We start from the raw sequence: 25,586 nt of genomic DNA, 5'->3' as shown, positions 1-25,586 counted from the left end.
GTTCAAATACTTTTCGTTTTAACTACAGTATCTATAATTATATGCACGCAATCTGACCCTTTGACTTCGATTTGGCTTGGATTGAATATTTTATTTTCAACAACATTCTGACGCGAAATACAAAATGTATTTCAACACAAGTACGACATGGTTGTCTGGATTTTCTTTCCCGATTGTTGAGTCGTCGCAATGTGTTTACGGTTTGTCTAATTATTGTTATTTTCCCCCAAGGCGAAGACAAGCTGAAGGACCATGAAGCTAAATGGCAGTTCCATGCATGGGCTGAGTGAAAGAAAATATTTCTAAGCCTAAAATAAAACCTAATATTACACCTCTTTGTGTATTTGTTAATTTTACATGTTTGTCATGACAGTATATCTAGAAAAATCTCCTCTTTCGTTGATAATTTCCATTGTTTGTTGTGTCTGTCGACCGTGCCCCAATAATTTGTTCAGAATATCGATCCCCGTTGGTTCCTCCATACTGAGTTTAGTAGTTTATAAATAAATAAACGCTGCTCGGACTGATAAATATGTTATATAGAAGATAATATTTGGTAGTGCCTTGAAAGGACGAAAAAATTAACTCCTCTTGATATGACATGACCAAAACAACTGCCCATAGCCACACCTCGTTTCCGTATATAGACGGGCGTTGGTCCAGACATCCGGCATTTAACACAATCAGCCGAGACAGGACAAACATGTCCCGTAATTTGTGGACTGAAAACCCAATTAATTAAAGAAGTATTATTATTATATATATTATTTCATTTTACATCGCGAAACTCAGTGACAACAGAGCTAGAGTTGTTCGCCGTGAAACAGCCGCCTTGAAGTCGATGCAACTTCAACTAGCCATTTCTTACCTTGAAATAAAAAAATAAAAATTCCAAGAGCATCGAGGAATATATTAATAACCATTTTTAGCAATCGCTAGCTTTATTTTATCCGAATACATGGAATTCACGAGTTTTTCGACATTCGTTGGCAACTTCCGCGCTAAAAATGGTTGAAAATGTGGGTGTGGTTCTCTCCAAAATCATGTTTGATAATACGGACAAATATGGTTCTGTGACCCAGGTCGTGCTCCAATCAGGTGGCTTTCAGCAAATCAATGATGTTGTAACAAAGCATATTTGACGGTAATTGAAGGTTCGTCGTACCGTCCAATCCCCGGCTTCGATTCACATAGCTTGTTTTGTTCTGTGACAGGCTTCAAAATTATTCACTGAAAAACATCGGTATATTTTGACTAACGGAGGGGATTTGACCTCAGTTCAGAAAGAAAAAAAACTAAGCTGAGTCCACGGTGAATCAGTTTTCTTTGTTAGTTGTGAAATAAGGTAAACGAGAGTAGGGTCGATGATTTTCAGCCCTGAAGGACTTCCGCGTGAATCCTGATTTCGAATTGTTCATCGTCTGGCCATCAAATATTTATGGCTATAACTAAATTTGACACGTTTTATTTCTGAATTATTCATTTATGTCAAGCTTTGTTCTATTTTTTCCAGAGCATGTGGCCGTTTTAGTCAAAATATTATTTGTGGGAACTCTTTACGGTACGTACATTGTATAGATCGAGCTCATTCACTGATCGTGACTTAATTTTGAAAATTGGATGTCAAATTTTACCAGACTGTGGACCGACGTGGTTTTGGTATCGTTGTATTTGGAATTAATCATTAACATATTCTTCGTTTTTCTGCTCTGTCGAAAGAAGTTACGCATGCTTTTTTTACGTAATTGTCTCATTAAAATAAAATATTACATTTAGAACAAGCAGCCAAAACACGTAACCAAAGGTCCCATTTGAGTTGCTTTGACGATACAAGTGTCATGCAACTACAATGTATTATATTTGAAAAACCACTATTGCGACTACTCAGTGTTTTGGCGAGCAGTCAGTGTTTTCAATGAGCGAGCGAGCAAAAAAAAAAAAAGGCGATTACAATGTGGTCGGTTTCCGGGTCGGACAAGACCGCGCGGTCGGAAATCAAGCAATAAGCTGTTGGTGTAAAAGCGGTAGGCTGGGCGAAATGAGTACCGTAATTACATAAACTTTGTAGTATTGATATGCAAATTGGATCATTCATCAAGTGACAATTAGGATTACTTTCATGCAAGTGTTGTGCTTGTGATGGTTGTGTTTATAAACAATCACACGTGACAATGTTTTGAAATAGAAAAAAAACGTTGAAATACTAGTAAGCCTTATAAAGTGGAGTTTTTGTTTTGAATAAAAGCACAGTCATAGATACTGTCATAACCATCACTAATTTAAAATAAAAAAATATTGAAAAAAAAAACACATTAAACGTATGCTAACCAGAAGATTTCCTGACCATTTAAAAATTCAACGATACAACTTCATTATTCATCTATTGATATGCAAATTTGTATATTACTGCCCGAATATGGGCGTTTGTGCCCGAGCGCAGGTGATTATTTGCCCGACGTTAGGAGGGCAAATGATCTTCTTGCGCGAGGGCACTAACGCCCATATTCGGACTGTAATATTTGTAATACATGCCCTTATTATCATAAAGAATACAGGGTTTATATCTTAATGTTTAAAGGTAATTCTTATAGGTAAAAGGGTACATTTTTCATAAGCAGTAACAAAGTTTTGAATGCAATCGCGTTGATCAATAAGTTTGGCACTGCGAATGGATATGTTTACGCATCCTGTTAACCGGCTCCATTGACAACCTGCAGACGATAATGGCTGCAGCAGACGAAATGGATATTATGCAGTGGTTGCGGTCAGTAGGACAGGGCTAACATACGAAAGCCGAGAGGAGCCCTCCTGCTATGTTACTGATGCAGCATGAAGGTTTGAACTCATTTAATTCAAGTAAAACAACTCTGGTTTACAACGAGTGAAACTGACAGTAATGGCTGCCGCCAACTACAAACTGGGTCATAGGTCATAACAGATATAGTACTCTCTGTCAAGAGAGGGCGCACTACTACAGTTACTATACATATGTGATATCATAACATCCCCCTCCTCAAGCTAAATAGTGGTATTCTGCGAAGTGTTTATAGAAAATAAATGTTCAAATACCGATTCAGAGTTCTGGGATGGAAATGTATATCGTGTATTGATACAGATAATAAGTTTTTATTTAGAACAGTTTTGTTTGTTTTCTCAATACATGTAAACATAAATGGAACATCTAAATATTAAATAAACTCAAAACTCTGGAACTCGATAAACACAATAGAAATTGAATAACATAGCTCTTATTTGAGCTTTCCAAATTCGACAGTTTATGTCAATACAAAATCCTTATATTTTGCAGGGGGTTTGCAATGTCTTTTTGGTCTTTCTTTGGCAGGCCAGTTAATTTTTGTTAGGTGTGTTGTTGATTCCTTGTGGTTCCTGGTTTAATTTGCTTGCAGTATGCTTAATTTGCATATCCATAGTAGGCCTATCATGTGCTGGTTTGATGTGAGATAGATCTCGTTGGTATTGAGTGCTGTCAGGCGTCTGCACTGTGTATTTTCTGTCAGATAATTTGTTAATGACTGTGGCAGGTTGCCATGGTGAACTTGGTGTTTTCTGGAATCTACATGGAGAATTTTTTTTGAGTGGTGTAATGTCCGTTTGACTTCCATAAGATTTTGCTCTCTGTTCAATCTTCTCCTTATAACTATTTTGACTGATCACGTCCATACTGTAGAAATGGGAAACATTAATGCAAATGGAGATGGGATATCAGCTGTAATGGGAGTGTCTCAATGTTGTCAGGATTTCCCTCAGGTTTTTCTCCCTTTTCTGAAGAGACTCTTTGAGCATAGTTTTGACTGTGTATATATTTCTTTCTGCGTGTCCATTGGCTTGTTGCTGATGGGGTGCACTGGTTGTATGTCTTATCTCATGAGTCTGGCAATATTCTTGAAATTCACAGCTTGTAAGCTGTGGCTCATTATCCGATATTAAGTCTGTTGGGTATCCAAAATTGGAGAATATTTCATCAATCTTGCTGATGACAGTTGAACTAGTCATGTTATGTAACTTATATGCCCAAATATAACCAGCATAGTAATCAACGATTAAAAGGTATTGGGAGCCTTCAAACTCGAATATGTTGATACCAATCGTGTTCATGGGTTCAGTATTGTAGGTAGGTTGTACTGGGAGTTTTGACTGACTTCTCTGATAGGTTTGACATTGGTTACAATCTTTTATCATGTATTCTATGTCTGCATTCAGACCCGGCCAATATACTGATTGTCTGGCTCTGAGACGTGTTTTCTTTATACCTTGGTGTTGTTTGTGGAGTATTTGGAGTACTCTGTCTCGCATTCCCGTCGGGATGATGATTCGATGACCTTTTAGCACTACACCATTGTGGATGGCTAACTCTGAGCGATGCTGCCAATATGCATGAGTAATTTCATTGCATTGTTTTTTCTCGTTAGGCCATCCATTTGTGATGTATGAGATTAAGGCTTGGAGAACTGGATCTTTGACATTGAGTTCGCGGATGCGGTCAATGACAAATGGCTTCATTGTTGAAACTTCGTGTATATGTACGTCAACATCATGTATTTGGAAGGTTGTTTGTTTGATGTTTTTGCATCTTGATAGACAGTCAGCGAGAGGTACATCTCTCCCTGGCACATATTTTATGTTGTAATTATATCCTTGAATCTGTAGGATTAGTCTATGTAGTCTGGCTGGCATCTTATTGATCTGTTTCTTTGCTATTGATTCTAGAGGTTGGTGGTCAGAATGGATGGTAAAGGGTCTACCAAAAACATGGTGTTTGAAATACCTTGTTGCCCAAACAACAGCTAGCATTTCACGTTCTATGTTACTATAGTTGGCTTCTGCCAGGGTTAGGGCTTTTGAAGCAAAGTGGATAGGTTTATCATCTTGCAGCAAAACAGCCCGAGACCTTTACTGGATGTGTCGCACTGGATCACAATTTCTTTACTAGCATCAAAGTATGTCAATACTGGTGCTTTTGTTACGGCTTGTGTTATCTGGTCAAGTGCTTTATCGTGACTTGCAGACCATTCAAACACTACACCTTTCTGCAGTAATTTTCTAAGCAGCTCAGTAAGTGGACTTAACTTTACAAACTTAGACAAATAATTGACAAGCCCGAGGAGTGACTGTAATTCTTACTTATCTTTTGGTGCTTCCATCCTCTGGATAGCTTTCACCTTGGATTGGTCAGGCGATACACCATCCTTACTCAGAATATGTCCGAACAGTTTTGCCTTATCTTGGTGGAACTGACATTTCTCATCATTCAGCTTTACATTGTATTGTCTACAGGCCTTTAGCACATCTTGAACTGCTTTGTCATGCTGTATGCTAGTTTCAGCTGCAATCAGTATGTCATCTTTAAGACAGTGTACATTATCTATTTGTACAAAGATTCTATCAAGGTCGACTTGAAACACATCTTGTGCGGATATCAGACCGAAAGGCAATCTTGTGAAACAGTATCCTTCAAAGATTGTACTAAACATTGTTAGCAGTTGTGACTCTGTGTCAAGTGGTATATTCCAATATCCACTGCGTAGATTCAATGTTGAGAAATGTTGTGTGATCTTTAGGTCTGGCAGGATATCATCAAGTGTTTTGGAGTAATAGTGTGGTCTTTTGATGAACTTATTTAGCTCGCGGGTATCCAAACAGATGGCTAGTGATCCGTTAGGCTTGGTGACCAACACAATGCTGTTCACCCAGTCAGTGGGTTCTTGCACTTCCCTGATGATTCCAAGCTGTATTAGGCGATCCAGTTCCTGTTTTAAGGGTATTTTCAATGCATCTGGTGTTCTTCTTGCTGGATTTATCACAAGTGTTGCATCATCAATTTTGTAGTCTGTTTTTATCTTGCCAACACCTTCAAATATATCTGGATTGTCCTTTACTAACTGCTCTTTGGTGCTGTAGGCTATAGTTTCCTCCACGTCATATTCTGTACAGCATTTGTGTCCCCCACAAGGGAATTTGACAAGTTCTAGGCATGTGCATAATCCTAAACCAAATAGGTTGTTTCCATGCTCTGATATGAAAAATTCTACATCTCTTTCCTGTTTGCCTTTGTGTTCAACAACAGGAATTGTAACTTTCCCACAACTCTTAAAAGGTGTATCTCCATACCCGCTGAGACGTACTTCTGAGGTTTTTGGCTTATGGTCTATACCAAACAGTGTTCTGTATGTTGTATAATTCAAAAGGTTTGCAAGAGCTCCGGTGTCGATCTTTGCTTTGGGAAGTTTTTGTCCCTGTGTTGTGCTAATCTTGATCACTGCGAATTTGTCTTTCATTCCTCTTGTGCATTCATCAAACCCATAATTCTCAGCACTGTCAGACTCATAATCTGTCCTCACCTCATGTGTTTTCTTTTCACATTTCTTATTTGTTTCTCCACTTTTGGCTGAAGACTGACACTTTCTTGCCCAGTGGTTTCACTTTCCACATTTCTTGCATATTTGGCCAAAAGCAGGACACTTTCTCGGCTGTTGTGTGTTCGCTTTGCTGACTTTACAACGTCAACTGTTTTAGATGTAGTTGGTTGTTCCATGGACTTTAGTGCCGATAAGTGAGCATTTGCAGCTTCATAATTCCTTCCATGGGCAATAGCTTCATCCAATGTATATGTCTTAGGCTTTGCTAGTAGCTCTTTCTGGAATTCTGGTATTGGTGTAGCGGCAATAATTCAATTATTCGCTCCTGGAGCTCCTTCTGTTCAAAGTTACACTTATTAGCCAGCAGTTTACATTTGCTAACAAAAGAATCAAGAGATTCATCAGGTTTTTGTCTCAATGTGGTTAATTTGAGTCAACTAATTCTGAAATTCTCGGCTGGTTCAATTGACTCTTGAAATTTCTTGTATATTACCTCTGGTTTTGACTTGTCGTCATTTGACAGGTCCCAACTATTGAATTTACGTAATCCTTCTTCCCCTGTTGCCAGCAAAATATTAGCAGCCTTTTCTTCGTCTTTCACATTTTTCACGATGAAATAAAGCTCTATGCACTGTTTGAATAAACTGAATGACTCTGTTACGTTATCAGATTCCCAGTTCATGGTAGGGAGTTTATCAGCCATGTTTGTTTTGTCTGGATCAGACTTGCAAATGTTCGTGAATCAGAAGTCAACTTACGCCAATTTTCAGCTATTTGGGTATCACTTTTCTTCTAACTTGAACGTCGGGGTCACCATATTATGTTATTGATGCAGCATGAAGGTTTGAACTCATTTAATTCAAGTAAAACAACTCCGCCAACAACAACTACAACCTGGGTCATAGGTCATAACAGATATAATACTCTTTGTCAAGAGAGGGCGCACTACTACAGTTATTATACATATATGATATCATAACACCTCCTACTTCACAGTTCCAACTTCCGAGTTCCGACTTCTAGCTTTCGATTTATTATTGTTCCAAACCGCAGGAGCAAGAAAAGTACCGTCATCTGTAGTGATGAAACTTCATAGTAGTTTCTATCATTTGTGCACAGAATTGTTTTGCATACAGGTTATGGTGAGATCAGCGCCAAATTATTGTTATTGTTATTATCTTTGCATAAGGATGGCATTGTCTTTGCATTTGAATATATTCTACCTTGGAATATTATTAGGTCACTTTTCCCAAGGTAGAATATATATTCAAATGCAATGACAATATAAATATGGTAAGACAATGTCATTCTAATGCAAAGATAATATAAAAATAAAAATGATATTTGGCGCTGATCTCACCCCATAACCTGTATGCAAAACAATTCTCTGCAATTCTGTTTCTATCACAAATGATAGAAACTACTATGAAGTTCATCACAACAGATGACGGTACTTTTTTGCTCCTGCGGTTTGCAACAATAATAACTCAGAAGTTAGAAGTCGGAAGCTGGAACTGTGAAGTAGGAAGGCCCTTTTCGGACCACTGTAAGTATTTTTTTTAGATAATCCAGTGTTGAAAGAAAGTTGCTTTCGTGTTTTGGTGCCTAATTGACACTGGAAACAATTTCTTGGGGCTCGTCCGGGAGTTGGGTACTAAGTAAAAGATTGAAAATTGGTGAATATTTAACAGAAATATCTAAAGGATCTTCACATAAAGTTATGATTCCTGTTAACAACTCAACTAAACATGAATCTACACTCAGAAGCAGATTGGTGATAGGACAATTTCAGTGGGTATAATCATGCATCCCATTTTTGCCCCCTAAAGATAGCACTAACACCAATGACATCACAGAGTCAAGCAGTACAGAGAATTCAGCAAATTGCTTGTGAAATGTTGAAGGATGAATCACATACACAAGCATTAGCAAAGAATGACAATGAAATAGGCTGTACTCAGAATTTAAAATTACACATCAAACTAAATAAAAGTACACCAGTTCATCAAAAATATTGATCATTATCTAAGGCATTATACTAAGAAGTGAAACAGTACCTTGAAGATTTGACCAACCAAAATTGGGTCACCAAATCCAGGTATTCATATTTCTTGCCATTGGCATGTGTAACCAGAAACAAGATGGCAGTTTATGGTTACGCATCGACTATTGTGAGTTGAACAAGAAAACACTACTAGACAGGCAACTAATCCCACGGATACAATGAGGTTCCTGGTTTTCTGTTCTCGGTCAAGGCAAAGCATATCATCAAGGATATGTTGATAAAGTAAGTCAACCACTGACAGCTTTTGTTAGTCCATGGGGCAGTATGAAAAGCAGCGGGTTCCAGTTGGGTTAAAAGCTGCTCTTACTGAATGGAGAATACCTAGATAATATTCCTGTACATTAAAAATCATTTGAAAAGTACGAAGAACATATTAAGAGAGTTATTTGTAGAATAAAAAAACATGCATGTATTAAAAAACCAAGTAAGATATGGAAGATTATGTATGAACATGGATATAAACCTGATCCAGGGACACAATAGCAGCAAGGATATTAAACAATAAGCTTCCAAACACAGTAGGTGAACTACCGGTAAGAAAATAGCTTGGACTGTTAGGATATTATCGCCATTAAATACAGGAATTCTCTAGAATTGCTAGACCATTATATGCACCCTTGAATGTCTCTAGTGGAAATCCTGAAATTAAAAGAAAATCTGAAGGGCAAAAGTCTGGAAAAGGGCAAAAACCATCACATCACCCAATCGACAACATCGACAAATACTAAAAAGTTTATATGACAAACTGGTGAACCCACCAAGGACACTCTCACCAGCTGAGAAAAATTACTACATGCATTCGGGCAAATTGGAATTCTTGGCTCTAAATAATTCGAGAACTATTTCTACTATGCTCCATCTTTTGTGATGTCAGCCACTTGTTTAAATGCAACAGGACATCACTGAGTAGCAGAACTCGTAGATTACAACGTTACCATCAGATACAGACAAGGCAAAACTCATAATTACACTGATGTTCTCCCTCGTATACCGACTGACATAGAACAATATGTACAGGAGTGTGGTGAAGAAGAAGTGTCCTAAGATGTTGTTTGTGCTACAGTCAGTCAATCAATGCCAACCATGAAGAAGAAACTGCCTGGGTAAATGCTGTTTTTTCTCAACGAATGTCTAATAAATGACACCCTAGACAACCAGGCACAAACCATAACACCATTAATCGGTGATGAAGTGAGGAGGACACAGCAAGGAGACTGTTTACGCTGATTACAAAAAGAGCAGATTAAGACCGATTAGAGCTCAACGCAGAGGAGAGATCCCAAAAATAAAGGCACAGATGCAGGAATATAACACCGTGACAGTAGATGATAATGGGGTATCACATCGAACTACCACATTAAGATCACAACTGGTATTACCTATAATGTATGGAGAACGTGTGTTAAAAAAGCTGCTTGGAGATATGGGTCACCTAGAGACAGAACGTGTAGTGAATATGGACAGAGAACGCTCATATGTGACAATACATTTCTCAAATAGAAATACCAAACAATCAATACTAGAGCTCCGGTAGGCAACAACAAGTGGACCATTTGAATTGGTATCCATTGACTTTCTACATTTAGAAAGAGCACTGGTGGCTATGAGTACATCTTGTTAATTGTGGATTTCATGATCAGTTGATTCGCCCAAGCATCAATGATTTTATCTTAGGATTTGGATATCCAGCAAGGATACACTAGGTGCTGACCAGGGTGGTGCGTTTGAAAACTAACTATTCAAACGTTTGCAGGTGCAAGGTTTACAAGTGGAATGAAGTTATCACGAACTACCACTTACCATGCCATAGTAAATGGACAGGTGGAACAGATGAACTGAACTTTGTTGTCCATGCTTCAAACACTTCCAGAGAAAGAGAAGTCCAGATGGAAACAAATCTGTCAACAAAATGATCCAAGCCAATAACTGTACCAGAATTGAGGCGACCGTTTTTTTTTTCCCGTTCTACCTGTTGTTTGGGAGATCCCCGCATCTACTTGTTGATCTTCTATTTGATCTGAACCAGGAATAAAACAATGGTAGCCATCAAGAAGCTTAAAAGAAAGAAGCATATAATCTAGCAACGAGGGGAAGGGGTATTATAATGGTGATATATTACCTAGTTACATATAAGTAGACATCTACATTACTTTTCAATATTAGTTTTCATATTGTATTGTATGCATGGCATGTCCAAATAATAGTGAAATCGTGTGTATCAGACTCAGAAGAGCTCGTTTAGATTATACGCAAATTCGCAAAGGTATTTGGAAATAATCATATTAGATGGAGTTCAACATTAAAATAGAATAGATTAGAATAGTCGCCAATTGAATAATAGCTATGAAGAAAATGATTTTTTTTTATTAGATCACAGGCAATAGACCATTTTCCGTTCACTGTGAGAATCACGCGTTATGCGTGAAATCGAACGTAAAAACAGGACAAACAAAGGTCATAGCGTCGTAGTCGCGTCAAACATCGCGTGGGATTCGACAAACGCGAAAGTATTTCGGGGACATTTCCATGCTTAATAATGTGCTGTCCACATTTGATGATAGGCAATTTCGATTAAGTAAGGGTATTCGGAAGCAATATTCCTCTGTCGAAGATCGGCCGGTCAATGTAAGCTACGAAATAAAGAAATTCTAGTTCAAAATCAAATCGTTCGATTTTTGCGGCAGACGTTCGACGCGCGTCTTTCATGCATCTCGCGAGATCTCGCAATTGTACGGAAAATCACCTATTAACACCTGTATGGCACTTTCCCATCAAGTTTACTAACTTGAACATTGATAACAACACTGTGCATGTAAGATTGTTTTTATGACTGAACTTGTAACTGGGTCATGGTATTAGTATGCACACGCACAAAATACACAAAGCCGTTCATTATTGAAAATAGTGAAATCGATATATATATCGCTACATGTTCAGTGTCTCTGCTGACAATAATGAGGTGTATGGACATTTTTCTAATTTTACATAGTATGATGTATACAATCCGTAATGGGAAGTGTTTATTGAATGAACGAGCTTATGAATTCGTGAAAAGGTGTCCGATATCAACTATGAATAAAACATTGTTTGATAAAACTGAACTGGACACTTACAAGTTGTAATAGTTTAACCCATCTGATACACTGCTTTGTTGTTTTGATTAACTGTCACGTTGTGGGGTATAATAATACGCTTCAGTTGAACTTGATGGCAGAATAAACAGTCAATGTGGATGCAAAACACGGTATGGTTTATTGCTGGATAAACTGGCATAGAAACATGTAACACATGAATAAGGAGCCCCGAAACTCCGAAACTAGCCCTTTATATAGGTGCGTATCGAACGTGAGAGAAAACACGTAAGCGGGAAATACAAAATGAAGTACGCGGGAGAAAAAGATACAATACAGAGTAAAATGATTGGCTGAAATTAAATGATTCTAATTGGTCGAGAATTACTCAGAGGAATCCTTCATGCGAAAGGTAAACGAATTAACTATAGCGAAATGACATGTAATAATAATATTAGCAATATGAAAACGAATACAAATATATATTATGAATCTCCGACATTCTCCCGACTTTGAGAAAAAGTACACATTCAGGAATAATATATATATATGAGAATAAACAAATAACGATTGATAAAAGAGTTCACTAATAATTATTAGTTCATTTTTTCAAGTTCAGGGGAACACAAATTGAACTTGTAAACTTCTGATCTAGTGCGATTTTCACTAAAGTTCAGATTAAATCTTTGAGTCTGACGTTGGCGGCAGCTGCGGCGTCACGATGTGATCTGCGTTGTGGCAATGGTATATCATCTGTACTTCCACTGGTAGGGATGTTGATTTCATCATGCATGTTAGTGATACCATCTGTGGCAGTGGGTTGCGTTGTGTCATCGCTGGATGATGTCAATTCCTTCGATACAATTTCCAGCGGGAACAATTTATGAATAGGGCGGGACATATGACCATTGGAAGTTTTCACCTCAGCTGACCGGACAAGTCCATCTTTGCCGTAAACTAGACTGTTTACTATAGCAAGTTGCCACTTTACTCGGCGATTAATGTCGTCGTGTACTATGACAACATCACCTACTTTAATAGTATTGTTCTTTGTACCGGTAGTAGGGTGACGTTCGCGTAGTGCGGTGAGATATTCTGTCTGCCATCGACGCCAGAATTGTATGTGTAGACGAACTAAATGTTCATATCGTTTGTTGACTTTCGTATGACTGTCATAATCGGGGTCATAAAGTTCATCGTCGGTAATGTTTATGTACGGTAACTGTGTCAATGACCGGCCGTTGAGCAGATGAGACGGTGTCAAACTGACGTTGTCTTCGATGCTAGAAGACACGTATGTTAATGGACGATCATTAACAGTAGCTTCGATTTCGGTAACTATGGTAGAAAGTTCATCAAAGGTGATTAGCGCACGGCCCAATACCTTTTTGATGGCGTTCTTGGTTATGCCGATTAACCTTTCCCAGAATCCTCCGAACCATGGAGCTCGTTTCGGGATGAACGTCCACTCGACGCGATGCGAAGCGAGATATTCGCGAACTTCTGAAGTATCGAGTAGATTGCGTATTTCTTCCGCGGCGGATATATAAGTGGACGCGTTGTCGGACAACATACGACTGGGTAGTGAACGTCTTGCAGCGAAGCGACGGAAAGCGTGTAGAAATGTCTTTGTTGACAGGTCGGGTATAACTTCCAAATGGACGGCGCGTGTCACTGCACAAGTGAATAAGCAAACGTAGGCTTTATTTCTTTTTCCATCAGGTGTTTTGGTTATGAGACTTCCAGTGAAGTCAACTCCACACACGGCGAATGGGGGCATCATATTTACGCGATATGATGGTAGCGGTGCTTGAACGGGGTTGGAAAACGGTTTTCCATCGACCTTGCGACACGTCACACAACTTCTCAGTATACTCTGTACAACCTGGCGTATTTTGGGTATCCAGTGTTGTTGCCGAATCTGGGTCACTGTAGACTGGACACCAGAATGTTTATTTAGTTCGTGTGCTTTCATCACAATTAGTCGTGTATATGCATGGTATGATGGTAACAGTATCGGGTATTTCGTCACATAGTCGAGCGGTGCGTTGTGGATACGACTTCCACAGTGAAGTATTTCCTTCTCGTCTAGAAATAAGTTCAATTGACTAATGAGCGGTCCGAACTTGCGTCGTTGTTCGCGTAACGCATGGATAGTATCCCCGTAATGTTCAGATTGGACATTTCTTGTCCACAGAAGTTCAGCGTTCTTGAGTTCTGTTGATGTGATTATATCGTTGTTATTGTCCGAGTTTGGCTGGCGAGTGATTTGTTTTATACGGTTAACAAATCGCAGTACGTAGACGGTCACACGCAACAGTTTATCGAGTGAATTGTACCTGGAAATGTCAATAATACTTTGAACACCGGAGTTGTCACTTTCATCAGTCTCTTGACGAGCGGTTTGTGCGTTGATGACTGGCGAAGTAGTATCCGGGTTGACGAGGTCGTCATCTTCCTTCGTGATGTTGACATGTAGTTGAGTAGCATTGTTCACATCCCATGTTGGCCACATTTGTTGATCTGGTAACCATGACGGCCCATAATTCCATTTGGGGTTTGAACGGAGGTCATTAGCTGATATACCTCTCGTTAGTAAGTCCGCGGGATTGTCCACGGTTGGACAGTATTTATATTCTTGTGTGAAGTCGCGTATTTCTTGCACTCTATTTTGAACAAATACTGGCAACTTCTTACTGCTATTAATCCAATGCAAGGTCGCTTGACTGTCGGACCACAGGAAATGTTCAGTTATATTGAATTTGTCCGATAAAGCATTCAGTACGAATTTACCGAGTCTTGTAGCGATCAGTGCAGCCATTAATTCCAATTTCGGCAGAGATAATTCCGATTTAGGGGCGACTCGTGTCTTTGACATGACAAGAACCGTTTCGTGCTGACGACGAAGAAACACAACAGCACCATACGCGGAAGTGCTCGCGTCTGCGAAAGTGTGCATTTGATAGGTATCACCTGGAGAAGTCTTGTCAAAATATTTCCGGTTGATTTGATTATCACGAGCAGCGGTTAAATCCTCAGCAATTAAAATCCATTGTTCGTAAAGTTCAGGACTTAGTGGTTCATCCCACTCCAATTTCAACTTCCACAAAAGTTGAATAAATAGTTTGGCGCGTACCAATACCGGTGAAATTAATCCAAGCGGGTCGTATACACTCGCTGTGAAACTTACAATGTCACGTTTTGTAATAAACGACGCGACTTGAGGTTGACTGTTAACACGAGAATGTGTCAACACGTCGGGTGTAATTTTCCAACGCATACCAAGCACAGAAACTTCGTCGGCGGGCTCATATTTGTTATCTCGGGTAGCAAGTTCACACAAATCAGGAGAATTCGATGACCAAGCACGTAAATTAAATCCACAAGAATTCATGAGGCTCGTAGATTCACTGTAGTATTTAACAGCATCTGCTTCCGAATAGACTCCATCAATGACATTATCGACATAGATGCTGTCTTTCATTTGATTGGCAGTATTAATATCACAGTTATTATCCAAATGAGTTTTGATCACAGCATTCAGGATAAAAGGTGAGCACACAACACCAAACAGCACAGATTTAAATTGATACACTTTGAGTGGACTGTCGATATTGTTCACGTCTGTCAGCCACAGAAATTTGGTAAATTTCCGTTCATCGGGATGCAGTCTCACGTTAAGGAATGCTTTCTCAATATCACTACAGACCGCAATATTGTTAGCACGGAACCTCATTAAGATGGCTGGCAAATCATTAATCATAGAAGGCCCGGTTTGGAGACAATCGTTCAAACTCGGGGAATTGGCGTTTCGGCGGCAAGAGCAATCGTACACAATGCGAATCGGGGTTGTAGTAGAGTCCTTTGCTACCGAGCGATGGGGTAGATAATGTCCGACAGTATTGTCATCATTGTAGACTTCTTCGATGAAGTCGCGGTTGAGTTGCTGTTCGATGATAGAGTTGTATGCGTCGAGTAACTCAGGAGACAAACGTCTGAGCATGGCGCGCGTTCGACTAACTGTGACGTCGTAATTGGTAGGCAACGGTGTGTGGTTATCACACCATGGTAATCTCGCAATGTATTTTTTGTTTTCAATTTGCAAATGAGTGTCACGATAAGTTTCAAAATCCATACGTACTTCTGCGGAGGGGTCGTCGGTCACACCGATACTTTCTAAATCCCAGAGACGCTGGAGTTTGCTGTCGAGTTGTTGCGATTCGGTAGAGACGTGTAGTATGTTTACATCTGCGTTCGTTGACCTTTGACCCTTGTCAACTGGCCCTGATAATAAATATCCGAATTTGGACGAAACCGCTGTAGGACCATTGCCGCGGATAACGTTATCCCCGACGTAATTCCAATACTGGTCAGCGCCGATAAGTAAATCATTAGAGAATGATTTATCTTCTGTGACTGGATGCGCAAATGTTAGTCCCCGCAAATAATCAACGTGGTGAATAGATTCAGTGATGTGGTTTGTCAGTTTAGTCGATATTTCAGAGATGAACAGTACGTCAATATTCAAAGTATGTCCCGACAAATCGTGTGCTGTGACACTAGCAAAGTCTAACGCTCGTGAGTGATCAGTATTGTCGCCAAATGTAGAAAGAAATACTTGTTCAGTGCGTGTAGGAGATAAGTTTAAATCGTTAGCAAACTTACGAGAGATAAATGAACGGCTTGCCCCTTCGTCGAAAAGTACGTTAGCTTGTAGTGGCTGGCTATTACCTACAGATATCGGAATAATAGCAGTCTTGAGAAGTACGGGACGCAGACATGTATTATTTGGCGAGTTCCTGTGGGTGTCGTTGAGTTTTGTCAATGTCACATGAACCGGTGAATTTGGATTCGTATCAGATGTTGCAACGTCCGTCGCGGGTTAGCTTTCTTGGTGTAGTGTTGAGTGGTGTCTTCGTTTACATGTACGACAATTGAACTTAGATTTACATTCCGATGCTCGATGTCTTCCCAAACAATTGTAACAAAGTTTGTCACGTTTGACTATTTCCCAACGTTTGTTTATGTCCGTTACTACGCGACATGCAGAAGTGAAGTGTGTTCCTTTACAGTAGGTGCATTTGGCGCTGGCGTTACGCGGTTTCGGATCGCGTTTTGGAGATCGCACATTTGTATGAAATGTAGCAGTAATGTCCGGTTGATACCGTGAATTGTTGATTGACGATTCGTCGAGCGGGTTCCCGGATTGGATCGCGGTTATTTCGCGTAGCAGTGCTTTACGTAGATTAGGTAAACTCCAAGCTTCTCCCCCGATTTCGCGAGCGATTTGCTTTCGAATGGTTGCCGGTAGTTTGTCGCGGATGATCGGAACGAGGAGGTCACCGTAAGAACTTTCCGGTTTTCCGAGTGTTTGTAGACCACGGATATGTCCTTCCAGCGCGTCATAAAATCTACGCAGACTTTCGATGTCGCTGGTGGGTTGTTGCAATTGCCAGAGCGAAGTCATATGTGCCTCGGTAACTAGGTGGTCACGTCCGTATCGTTCCAAAAGCAGTTCAATAGCGTGGTGGTAGTTACCATCAGTGAGAGATAGTCCAGCAATAGTTCGCGCTGCCTCGCCCTTTAGCATGGTGCGTAGGTAGGTGAACTTTTGTACGTTGCTGAGAGTGTCATCATAATGAATCGAAGATCTGAAAATGTCATAAAAGCTAGCCCATTCCAGTACGTCACCTTCAAACTGTGGTAGGACGATCTTGGGTAGCGAGACGGTCTTTGTTGAGGAGGTAGACGATGTACCTGTCGATGAGGTGCCTCTAGATGAGTTGGCGGACGCGATGCTTGCGGTGTCAAGTAGCGGTTCGTTTTCTGTCTTCATCTTGTTAATGAAAACGTTCAGAGCGTGATTCTTGCAGAATACGTCGTCAGTATATTCGGAGCTCTCTTCGCTGACTGAATCAAAGAGTGCTTCTTCAGTGAGTTCGAGAATTTGTTCTTCGAGCATGATGAGCGTTGCGTAGCGGTCGGTCAGGAGAGAGTGGAGCGCGACGAGTTGTTCAATCTCTGTAAGCTTATTTTCCCGGCCTTCCGCGTCGGCGATTTGCTTCTTCTGGGTTTCGGCTTTGTTGAAAAGTCGTGTGAGCTGCCCTCGTTGACTCCTTCGCTTCAATTTCAGCTTTGCCAATGCGTTTGTCGTCTCCACTGCTTGGGCATCAGCAGCGGCGTTCTGTGGTGGCTGTTCTTCTGACATCGTGTTGAGCTGCGATATCCTGGTCTAGGTCACCAAATTATGTGGGGTATAATAATACGCTTCAGTTGAACTTGATGGCAGAATAAAACAGTCAATGTGGATGCAAAACACGGTATGGTTTATTGCTGGATAAACTGGCATAGAAACATGTAACACATGAATAAGGAGCCCCGAAACTCCGAAACTAGCCCTTTATATAGGTGCGTATCGAACGTGAGAGAAAACACGTAAGCGGGAAATACAAAATGAAGTACGCGGGAGAAAAAGATACAATACAGAGTAAAATGATTGGCTGAAATTAAATGATTCTAATTGGTCGAGAATTACTCAGAGGAATCCTTCATGCGAAAGGTAAACGAATTAACTATAGCGAAATGACATGTAATAATAATATTAGCAATATGAAAACGAATACAAATATATATTATGAATCTCCGACACACGTAGGCGTGTATGTAACTTTATTGCGTCTACAACGGTGCGTGTATGTAACTTTATTGCGTCTACAACGATCACTGGATCGTCTGGGATAGTGTCTGGTGATGTTGCAAAGTCCTTCGGTAATTGCTTACCAGGTGCGGTATTTTATGTAAAGGTCGTTCTAGGTCGATCTCGGCCCCGGGAAATACCTGGAACCCATGTCTGTGAAAGGGATTTTCAAAATGACCCTAAACACGTTTTAAAAGGTCAAAATTTCGTACCTTATTCACTGTTAGAAAGCTGAAGATTACGCACCTTGAACTCGCGCCCGATCTAGCTATATTTGAGCTTTCTAACTCTTCAGTGTAAGCACGGGTTGGTCGTATGCCGTGATCGCCCGTGGTCGAGGGTCGTTAACCAGGGGACCGGAAGTTTTCCTCGTTTTTGCGATCATTGAATACAAAAAAAAAAAGAATATTCTCATTTAAAAAATAACCATCCTTATCCCGTTGGCAGTACCGGAAAAGACACCATTTTTTGTCTATTTTGACTGAAATGGTAACCCTAAACGCGTAACGCGCGTTAACGTGCTTTTCTTTAAAAAAAACATTCTTTTAACGCATTTTCTTTCACAGACATGCGTACCAGATCATTCTTTAAGTCGGACCTCGGGATCTCGGCAGAGTACATATTAGATTTAGTACCCTTTAGACTGACCCAGTCTTGGCAATGTTATTGTTTTATATGATAAATAACGAGTTTATAGAATCTCTGGCGTTGGCGCAAAGTGGTAATTGGGCTGTATGTCTGATTGGCTGGTTCCCGCCTCAAGTATCATGGTGTACCAAGCCACAAGAGGCCGGTAACTAGTAACGGTTCTGGCATTCTGATTGGTACATCACTTTCTCGTTGCTTGTTCCATTTCCCTCACTTACCTGACGTCAGCGCTTGCGCTCGTGGCCATTCAGGGGTTTCCATTTGTTTTCGAAAGTTGGGCGAATAAAAAGAATTGTTTCTTTTGTTATAAATTTGCACAGAACATATCAAATCTGTAAATCTAAGCAGGCAGTATGTATGAGCATGGCTTTATTGTAGCATTACAGATACGTTTACGCAAAACGGCACTTGGAATGTTTTCAAATTACGTCACCCAGTCGCGTTCCTTCCGGCCGGAAAACCGGCCCAAATGGAACAATATGGCGATTACTCGTTACCTGCGTCCTACCTGCCATTCGCAAAGGACGATATATTGAAGATAATATTTGGTAATCGTAGTATTAAAAATAGTTATTTAGGACTACGATTACCAAATATTATCTTCAATATATCATACTTATCAGTCCGAGCAGCGTTTATTTATTTATAAACTACTATTCGCAAAGGACGCCGGGAACCAGCGAATATGTCTGATTGGCTGGTTCCCGCCTCAAGTGTCATGGCGTACCAAGCCACAAGAGGCCGGTAACTAGTAATGAATCCGGCATTCTGATTGGTCCGTCACTTTCTCGTTGCTTGTTCCATTTCCCTTAGTTACCTGACGTCAGCGCTTACGCTCGTGGCCGTTCAGGGGTTTCCTTTTACTTTCGAAAGTTGGGTGAATTGAATAAAAACTGTTTCTTTTGTTATAAATTTTCACAGAAACAGCGAGGAATATCAGAAACATCTCAAATGTGTAAATCTAAGCAGGCAGTATGTTTGAGCATGGCTTTATTGTAGTATTATAGACATGTTTACGCAGAACGGAACTGGGAATGTTTTCAAATTACGTCACCCAGTCGCGTTCCTTCCGGCCTGAAAACCGGCCCAAATGGAACAATATGGCGATTACTAGTTACCTGCGTCCTACCTGCCATTCGCAAAGGACGCCGGGAACCAGCGAAGAGGGCACTCAGACATATTTCGCTGGTTCCCGGCGTCCTTTGCGAATGGTAGGTAGGACGCAGGTAACTAGTAATCGCCATATTGTTCCATTTGGGCCGGTTTTCCGGCCGGAAGGCACGTGACTGAGTGACGTAATTTGAAAACATTCCAAGTTCCGTTTTGCGTAAACGTGTCTGTAATGCTACAATAAAGCCATGCTCATACATACTGCCTGCTTAGATTTACAGATTTGATATGTTCTGTGCAAATTTATAACAAAAGAAACAATTCTTTTTATTCGCCCAACTTTCGAAAGCAAAAGGAAACCCCTGAACGACCACGAGCGTAAGCGCTGACGTCAGGTAACTAAGGGAAATGGAACAAGCAAAAAATAAAAATAAAAAACTGTTTCTTTTGTTATAAATTTTCACAGAAACAGCGAGGAATGTCAGAAACATCTCAAATGTGTAAATCTAAGCAGGCATACTGCCTGCTTAGATTTACACATTTGTATGAGGATGGCTTTATTGTAGTATTATAGATATGTTTACGCAGAACCAAGGGAAATAGAACAAGCAACGAGAAAGTGACGGACCAATCAGAATGCCGGATTCATTACTAGTTACCGGCCTCTTGTGGCTTGGTACGCCATGACACTTGAGGCGGGAACCAGCCAAAGTGCCCTCTATCTTTAGAATATTTCAACATTTCCAGTGAGAGGGCGCTATTACGTACACAACACGTTTTTCAAAATGGCGAAGCATCATCCTGATTTGATATTTTGTCGTAAACAGCCCGGTGTTGGTAAGTGTGATAACCCAAGCGAAATATCTAAAACATTTTCAGTATACTAGTATGCTTTGAGCCGTGGTGCAATTATGAGTAATTCGACATGAACGTATTTCCGTAAGATTTTAAACACGCGTGTTTTGTCTCTGGGGCAGAAGTTACAATACAACGTATATTCAGCTTTAGGTTCGTACTACGCTCGGAGGTCATTCATAAAAATAACTTGAGGTCTTGAAACATAATTTGATGACATATATATGCCTAATGTTGCGAGAAATATTTTGGGATTCGCTGATATTCGTGGTTATTTCGAATTCCTCCGCCTGCAGTTATTTGGAACATAAGCAAATACTGTGTGTATGAATGTGTAAAAAAATGTAATAATTCAGTTGGGAATACAGAAAGAGTTCTTTTTGTACCCCCACCCCTATCTCGAACCCAAACTCTAACCCTCACCCTATTTTCATGTGAGGGGGAGGGGGTTGTCGCCCCTTCAGATCAAATTAGAGGGGGATTCCTCATCAGAATGAATTTGCTTATTATTACATTGGCAGTAATTTTTCATTATCGTTAAATCTCTAGTTTAGGCGTCACTCTAATTTAGCCGTCATAGAAGAGAGGAAGGCCTTAATTTGGTTTTATAATAGGCGTCACGAAATGTTGAAACATTACAATCAATCAAAAAAACAAATTTTTCCCTTGATAAAAAAAATCCCAGTATATTTAATGTAATATGCAGTTTTTTTTTAAAGTTTTTTGGTGACGAAAAGTATATTGTAAAAGAAGTTTCGAAAAAAAACAAATTTGAGTGCATTGCTTAGTAGCAAAACTCTTCTCTGCAATACATACTACGGTATTATGTCTATGGAAGTGCTATTCTCCCTTGAGTGAAAGGAAAAGAGATCCACTATTCGTCTGGTAAATAATTATTCTTTAACGTCAATGTTTCAAACCTCAAAACCTGCTGAAAACAAGATGCATTATACATGTACATCTCACCTACCCTTACCGAAATTTCTTTCCTAAAAAAAAAATCACACACTTGATGTTGTTTGAAACAAAAAACTATTTTGAGCGTATACACTGGGCTTTATTTTCTCAAATTTGCCGGAGAAAAAATGAGTTCTTCTGTTATTTTACAGATTCACATGGGTTTATTCAAAAAAATAAAAGCCAGGGAATACTTAATTCTTTACATTATTCAAAAGCATTGACAATTGAAATTCAAACAATCTTAGCTGCAGTGATAATCACTGAGAATTGAACATTTAGTACATGTTTTCTACTAATTCTTACCAACAAATAATTCAAATAACAGTTGCAGAACTCCTAATAAAGGGCGGTGGTCTTCACGTAGCATGTGTTTGATTTTCATGTAAACAAACAATGTATTTTACATGTGTTATGTACGTATACATTTTGTATACATGTATGTATACGCCATTATGGGTTCCATATCGACTGGATGTGGCTTGACGACCACCACCCAATAATACATGTATGAATTGTTCTAAAATGAACCTTAAATGATCAGTGGTACCATGTTAGAAGACAAGTGTCAAGTTTGGTAAAGTGTGTGTATTGAGACACAATCATATTTCAAGCTTCACCAAGAAAAATTTCCCCCAAAACTAAAATGTACAATGCAACTTGCATAACAACATATAGTGGAAAGTGCTGTATAGGAAAAATGAAAATTGCTAAGATTTGTACTAGTAATTGAATTCTAGTTTTTAATATCGAAAACAAAAATCAGTTTTACGTGTTCTTTTGCTATGAGTTTTACCACAGGTACACAATGTGGCACAAATTTTCTAAAAATGTTTGAGCTCAGTGGAAGGGTATTATGTTCATTACATTAAAAGGCTACATGTCTCTCGAGTAAAAAACATTCATATGTTAAAATCTTTTCTATATTTTAAGCCGATGTGTGCTATCTCTGTCATTTGAGAGTTTGCTTCTATTTGGTTGCTAAATTGGTTGTTAAAATCTGTGAAGATCAGTGTTGGTTATGAGAGTAACTGTTTTGTCTAGTTTTAATCAGGAAGAGCCTTTGGCATCACTTATTTACACTATAACTCTTGTGTGTCACACTAACCAACTTTAATTTGTCTATTTCTTCACCAGCTATTGGTAGATTATGCGAGAAATGCGATGGTAAATGTGTGATATGTGATTCATACGTACGTCCGTGTACTTTAGTTCGGATATGCGACGAGTGTAACTATGGTTCTTATCAAGGTAGATGTGTTATTTGTGGCGGACCTGGCGTGTCTGATGCTTACTATTGTAAAGAATGTACGATACAAGAAAAAGATGTAAGTCATTACATGCCATCATGGCTATATTTTATTTTCTTCATGTAGTATTTTAGTTTATTTAAAGCGGGGGAGTCGTCACCTGCGCATGTATCATATGGCCATAGCGTGTCATTTTTTTATTGTCATTGCCTTTGCATTTTTAGCGTGTGTTGTTAATGTCGCATGGGACTCAATTCCTGCGTGTACGCAGGTGACGACCCTCTCGCTTTAAAGGGAAAGGCTGAGAAAATAATATAATGCTTCCAATTAATCACTACAGTGTCTTTGTTACATTTTTCACTTGTAATCCTTTGCTGGAGAATCAAGATGATACACATAGTGCATTTTGTCACTGAAGCCCTGTTCATGTTTGGGACTAGACTAATATATGACAGGGCAGTGTGGTCATCTCTCTATCAAATGGCAATTCAATGTGCTATCCTTCTACATAATGAAAAGTTGAATATCTAGACAATGAAAACTGATATAAAATAACTGTAAATTTCGTTGTCCTGCATTTGTGAAGTTCTTTTATCCCAACCTCCCCCCTTTGAATTCATGTTGTTTTTTTGCAGAATATCATCAATTATTATGTTCATTGATCTAAACGAGGCTTTAGTTTATTGAATTAATTATTTTCTGATGCAGTCATAACACAAGGACTTATGGGTTGACCTCTATGTGTGTCTGCGCTTTAAGCTGTGTCTTAGACATGCCTGAGTCAATGAAATTAAAACTTCATAGATCTTTGGGAGGAATAGACTTGTATACAATCTCTTGTTTATTGCAGTCTCTTGCTATCGGCATTTATACATTCTCATAACATTTTATTTTCTTGACAAAAAATAACCAACAAAAAATAACTGTATTCAATTCTAGGGGTAGGAACATATGCATGTGCATTCGTTTCACGATTCAATTCTAGATGGCTGAATGGTGTGCATTTTTATGCTTATTCATCAAAATCCAGCATTTCTGCAATTTCAGAACCAGATAGCTGACGTGTAGCGATGGATTTCTTTCAAACTTGGTGTTCAGCACTAAGGGACCTTGCACATCGTTGTTTTTTTAAATCAGATACAAAATGGCCGACTGGTGGCATTTAACGAATGCTGTTCCAGTGCCATATCTCTGACGAATCAAGTTATATCACACATATACACATGCATGCAAGTTCTGTGAATTTGAAACCAAGTAAATGTACCGGTACTCAAAATAGTCAGATTGCATGTAAATCTATAATTACTATGAAAATGAACATTCACAGTAAAGTCTAAATTATAAAGTCCTTCTTGTTTTCAAGAATCTTTCATAATCTACAAAACAAAAAAATATATACTTTGTCTGAAGTACATTATCATATGCTAAATCTCAGTATTCTCCCCAGAAATTCAAACCACTATAGTGATGACAATACTCATTTATATACTCATTTGCATAATTATATCAATTATATGGTGATGAATAAACCTACACATTCACACAATGTAAAAATTATTGACTTACAAAACTGTTATTGCTTTAAGATTGTTTTCAGCAATTTGATTTAAAATATGTAAATGGCAGTCAGGATAATGACCAGGGATTTTCTTAAACAAGGGAACCCCTGATCACTGTAGCGGAGTAGGATCAGTGTGGTAGTAAAACAAAGCAAATTAACAAATGCCATAAGATCCTATAAGCGCAAACATATCTTGCAGTGAAAATACGTGTCTAGTATTTTGACCACAAATCATAAACCCTATATGTTCAACATGGAGACCAAATATATTTTATCTTGCTATTTTTAAACTGTATATAATACAAGTTTATATTTGTAGATTTTTATGCTGTTAAATGGAATAAATCATACATACATATTCATATCTTATGTTATAAAAAAATCTGATGTTGCACTATATATTTTTAATACAGACCAGCAGTTGCATTTGGATAAGCAGTGGTTCTATATTATTCAATAAACAATACATCCCTCGAAAAGTGCTTCAAAAAATCTGAACATGAAACCATTTAACTAAATTCCAACATTTTATTTATTTTTTCTAGAGAGATGGCTGTCCAAAAATAGTAAACCTCGGCAGTGCCAAAACAGATCTGTTCTACGAAAGAAAGAAGTATGGATTTAAAAAAAGATGATATACATAACTGACTTCACACTTTTATTCCATGGACTGATATTCTTGTTTTGTTATTGCTGTGAACTAAGCACGCATCAGCAATGTGACATCTGTATACATCGTGACGACTTGGTCCAGCTGTGACGTTTCCAATATATTCATCGTTTTACTAAGCCCACTTGGTAAAATACAACACCCAGGATGACTTCAGTAGTGTACACTTGTTGAGTTTATTTGTATATTACCATACTGTAAATGGATATATGTATTCAATTTACAAATTACTGTATTTTTGAAAAGTAATGTCTGAAATAATTTGCATATTACTGTAATTAGATGAGTAACGTCTAGATAATTTGCATATTACTGTAATGGGATG

At 39.0% G+C, this 25,586-nt stretch overlaps 2 protein-coding genes across 2 annotated transcripts; one reads left to right on the top strand and one right to left on the bottom strand.

The window, feature by feature from the left end:
- Positions 1-12,186: 12,186 nt before the first annotated feature.
- On the bottom strand, positions 12,187-17,721 carry LOC146739379 (uncharacterized). Its single transcript, XM_085502742.1, has 2 exons — positions 16,464-17,721; positions 12,187-16,244 (listed from the first exon to the last, which is right to left on the bottom strand). Exons 1-2 carry the CDS (start codon positions 17,719-17,721, stop codon positions 12,187-12,189), a joined length of 5,316 nt encoding a protein of 1,771 aa, XP_085358868.1.
- A 2,953-nt stretch (positions 17,722-20,674) lies between these two features.
- Positions 20,675-25,586, top strand: LOC100371649 (PHD finger-like domain-containing protein 5A). The gene is made up of 3 exons (XM_002741035.4): positions 20,675-20,805; positions 22,918-23,108; positions 25,137-25,586. The coding sequence occupies exons 1-3, from the start codon at positions 20,754-20,756 to the stop codon at positions 25,224-25,226; spliced, it is 333 nt and encodes a 110-aa protein (XP_002741081.1). The 5' UTR covers positions 20,675-20,753; the 3' UTR covers positions 25,227-25,586.

The sequence above is a fragment of the Saccoglossus kowalevskii genome, chromosome 8 (genome assembly GCF_978046115.1).
Source record: "Saccoglossus kowalevskii chromosome 8, keSacKowa6.1, whole genome shotgun sequence".
Lineage (NCBI taxonomy): Eukaryota > Metazoa > Hemichordata > Enteropneusta > Harrimaniidae > Saccoglossus > Saccoglossus kowalevskii.
The sequence above is the reverse complement of the archived record's forward strand: the minus strand, read 5'-3'. Positions and strand labels throughout refer to the sequence as shown.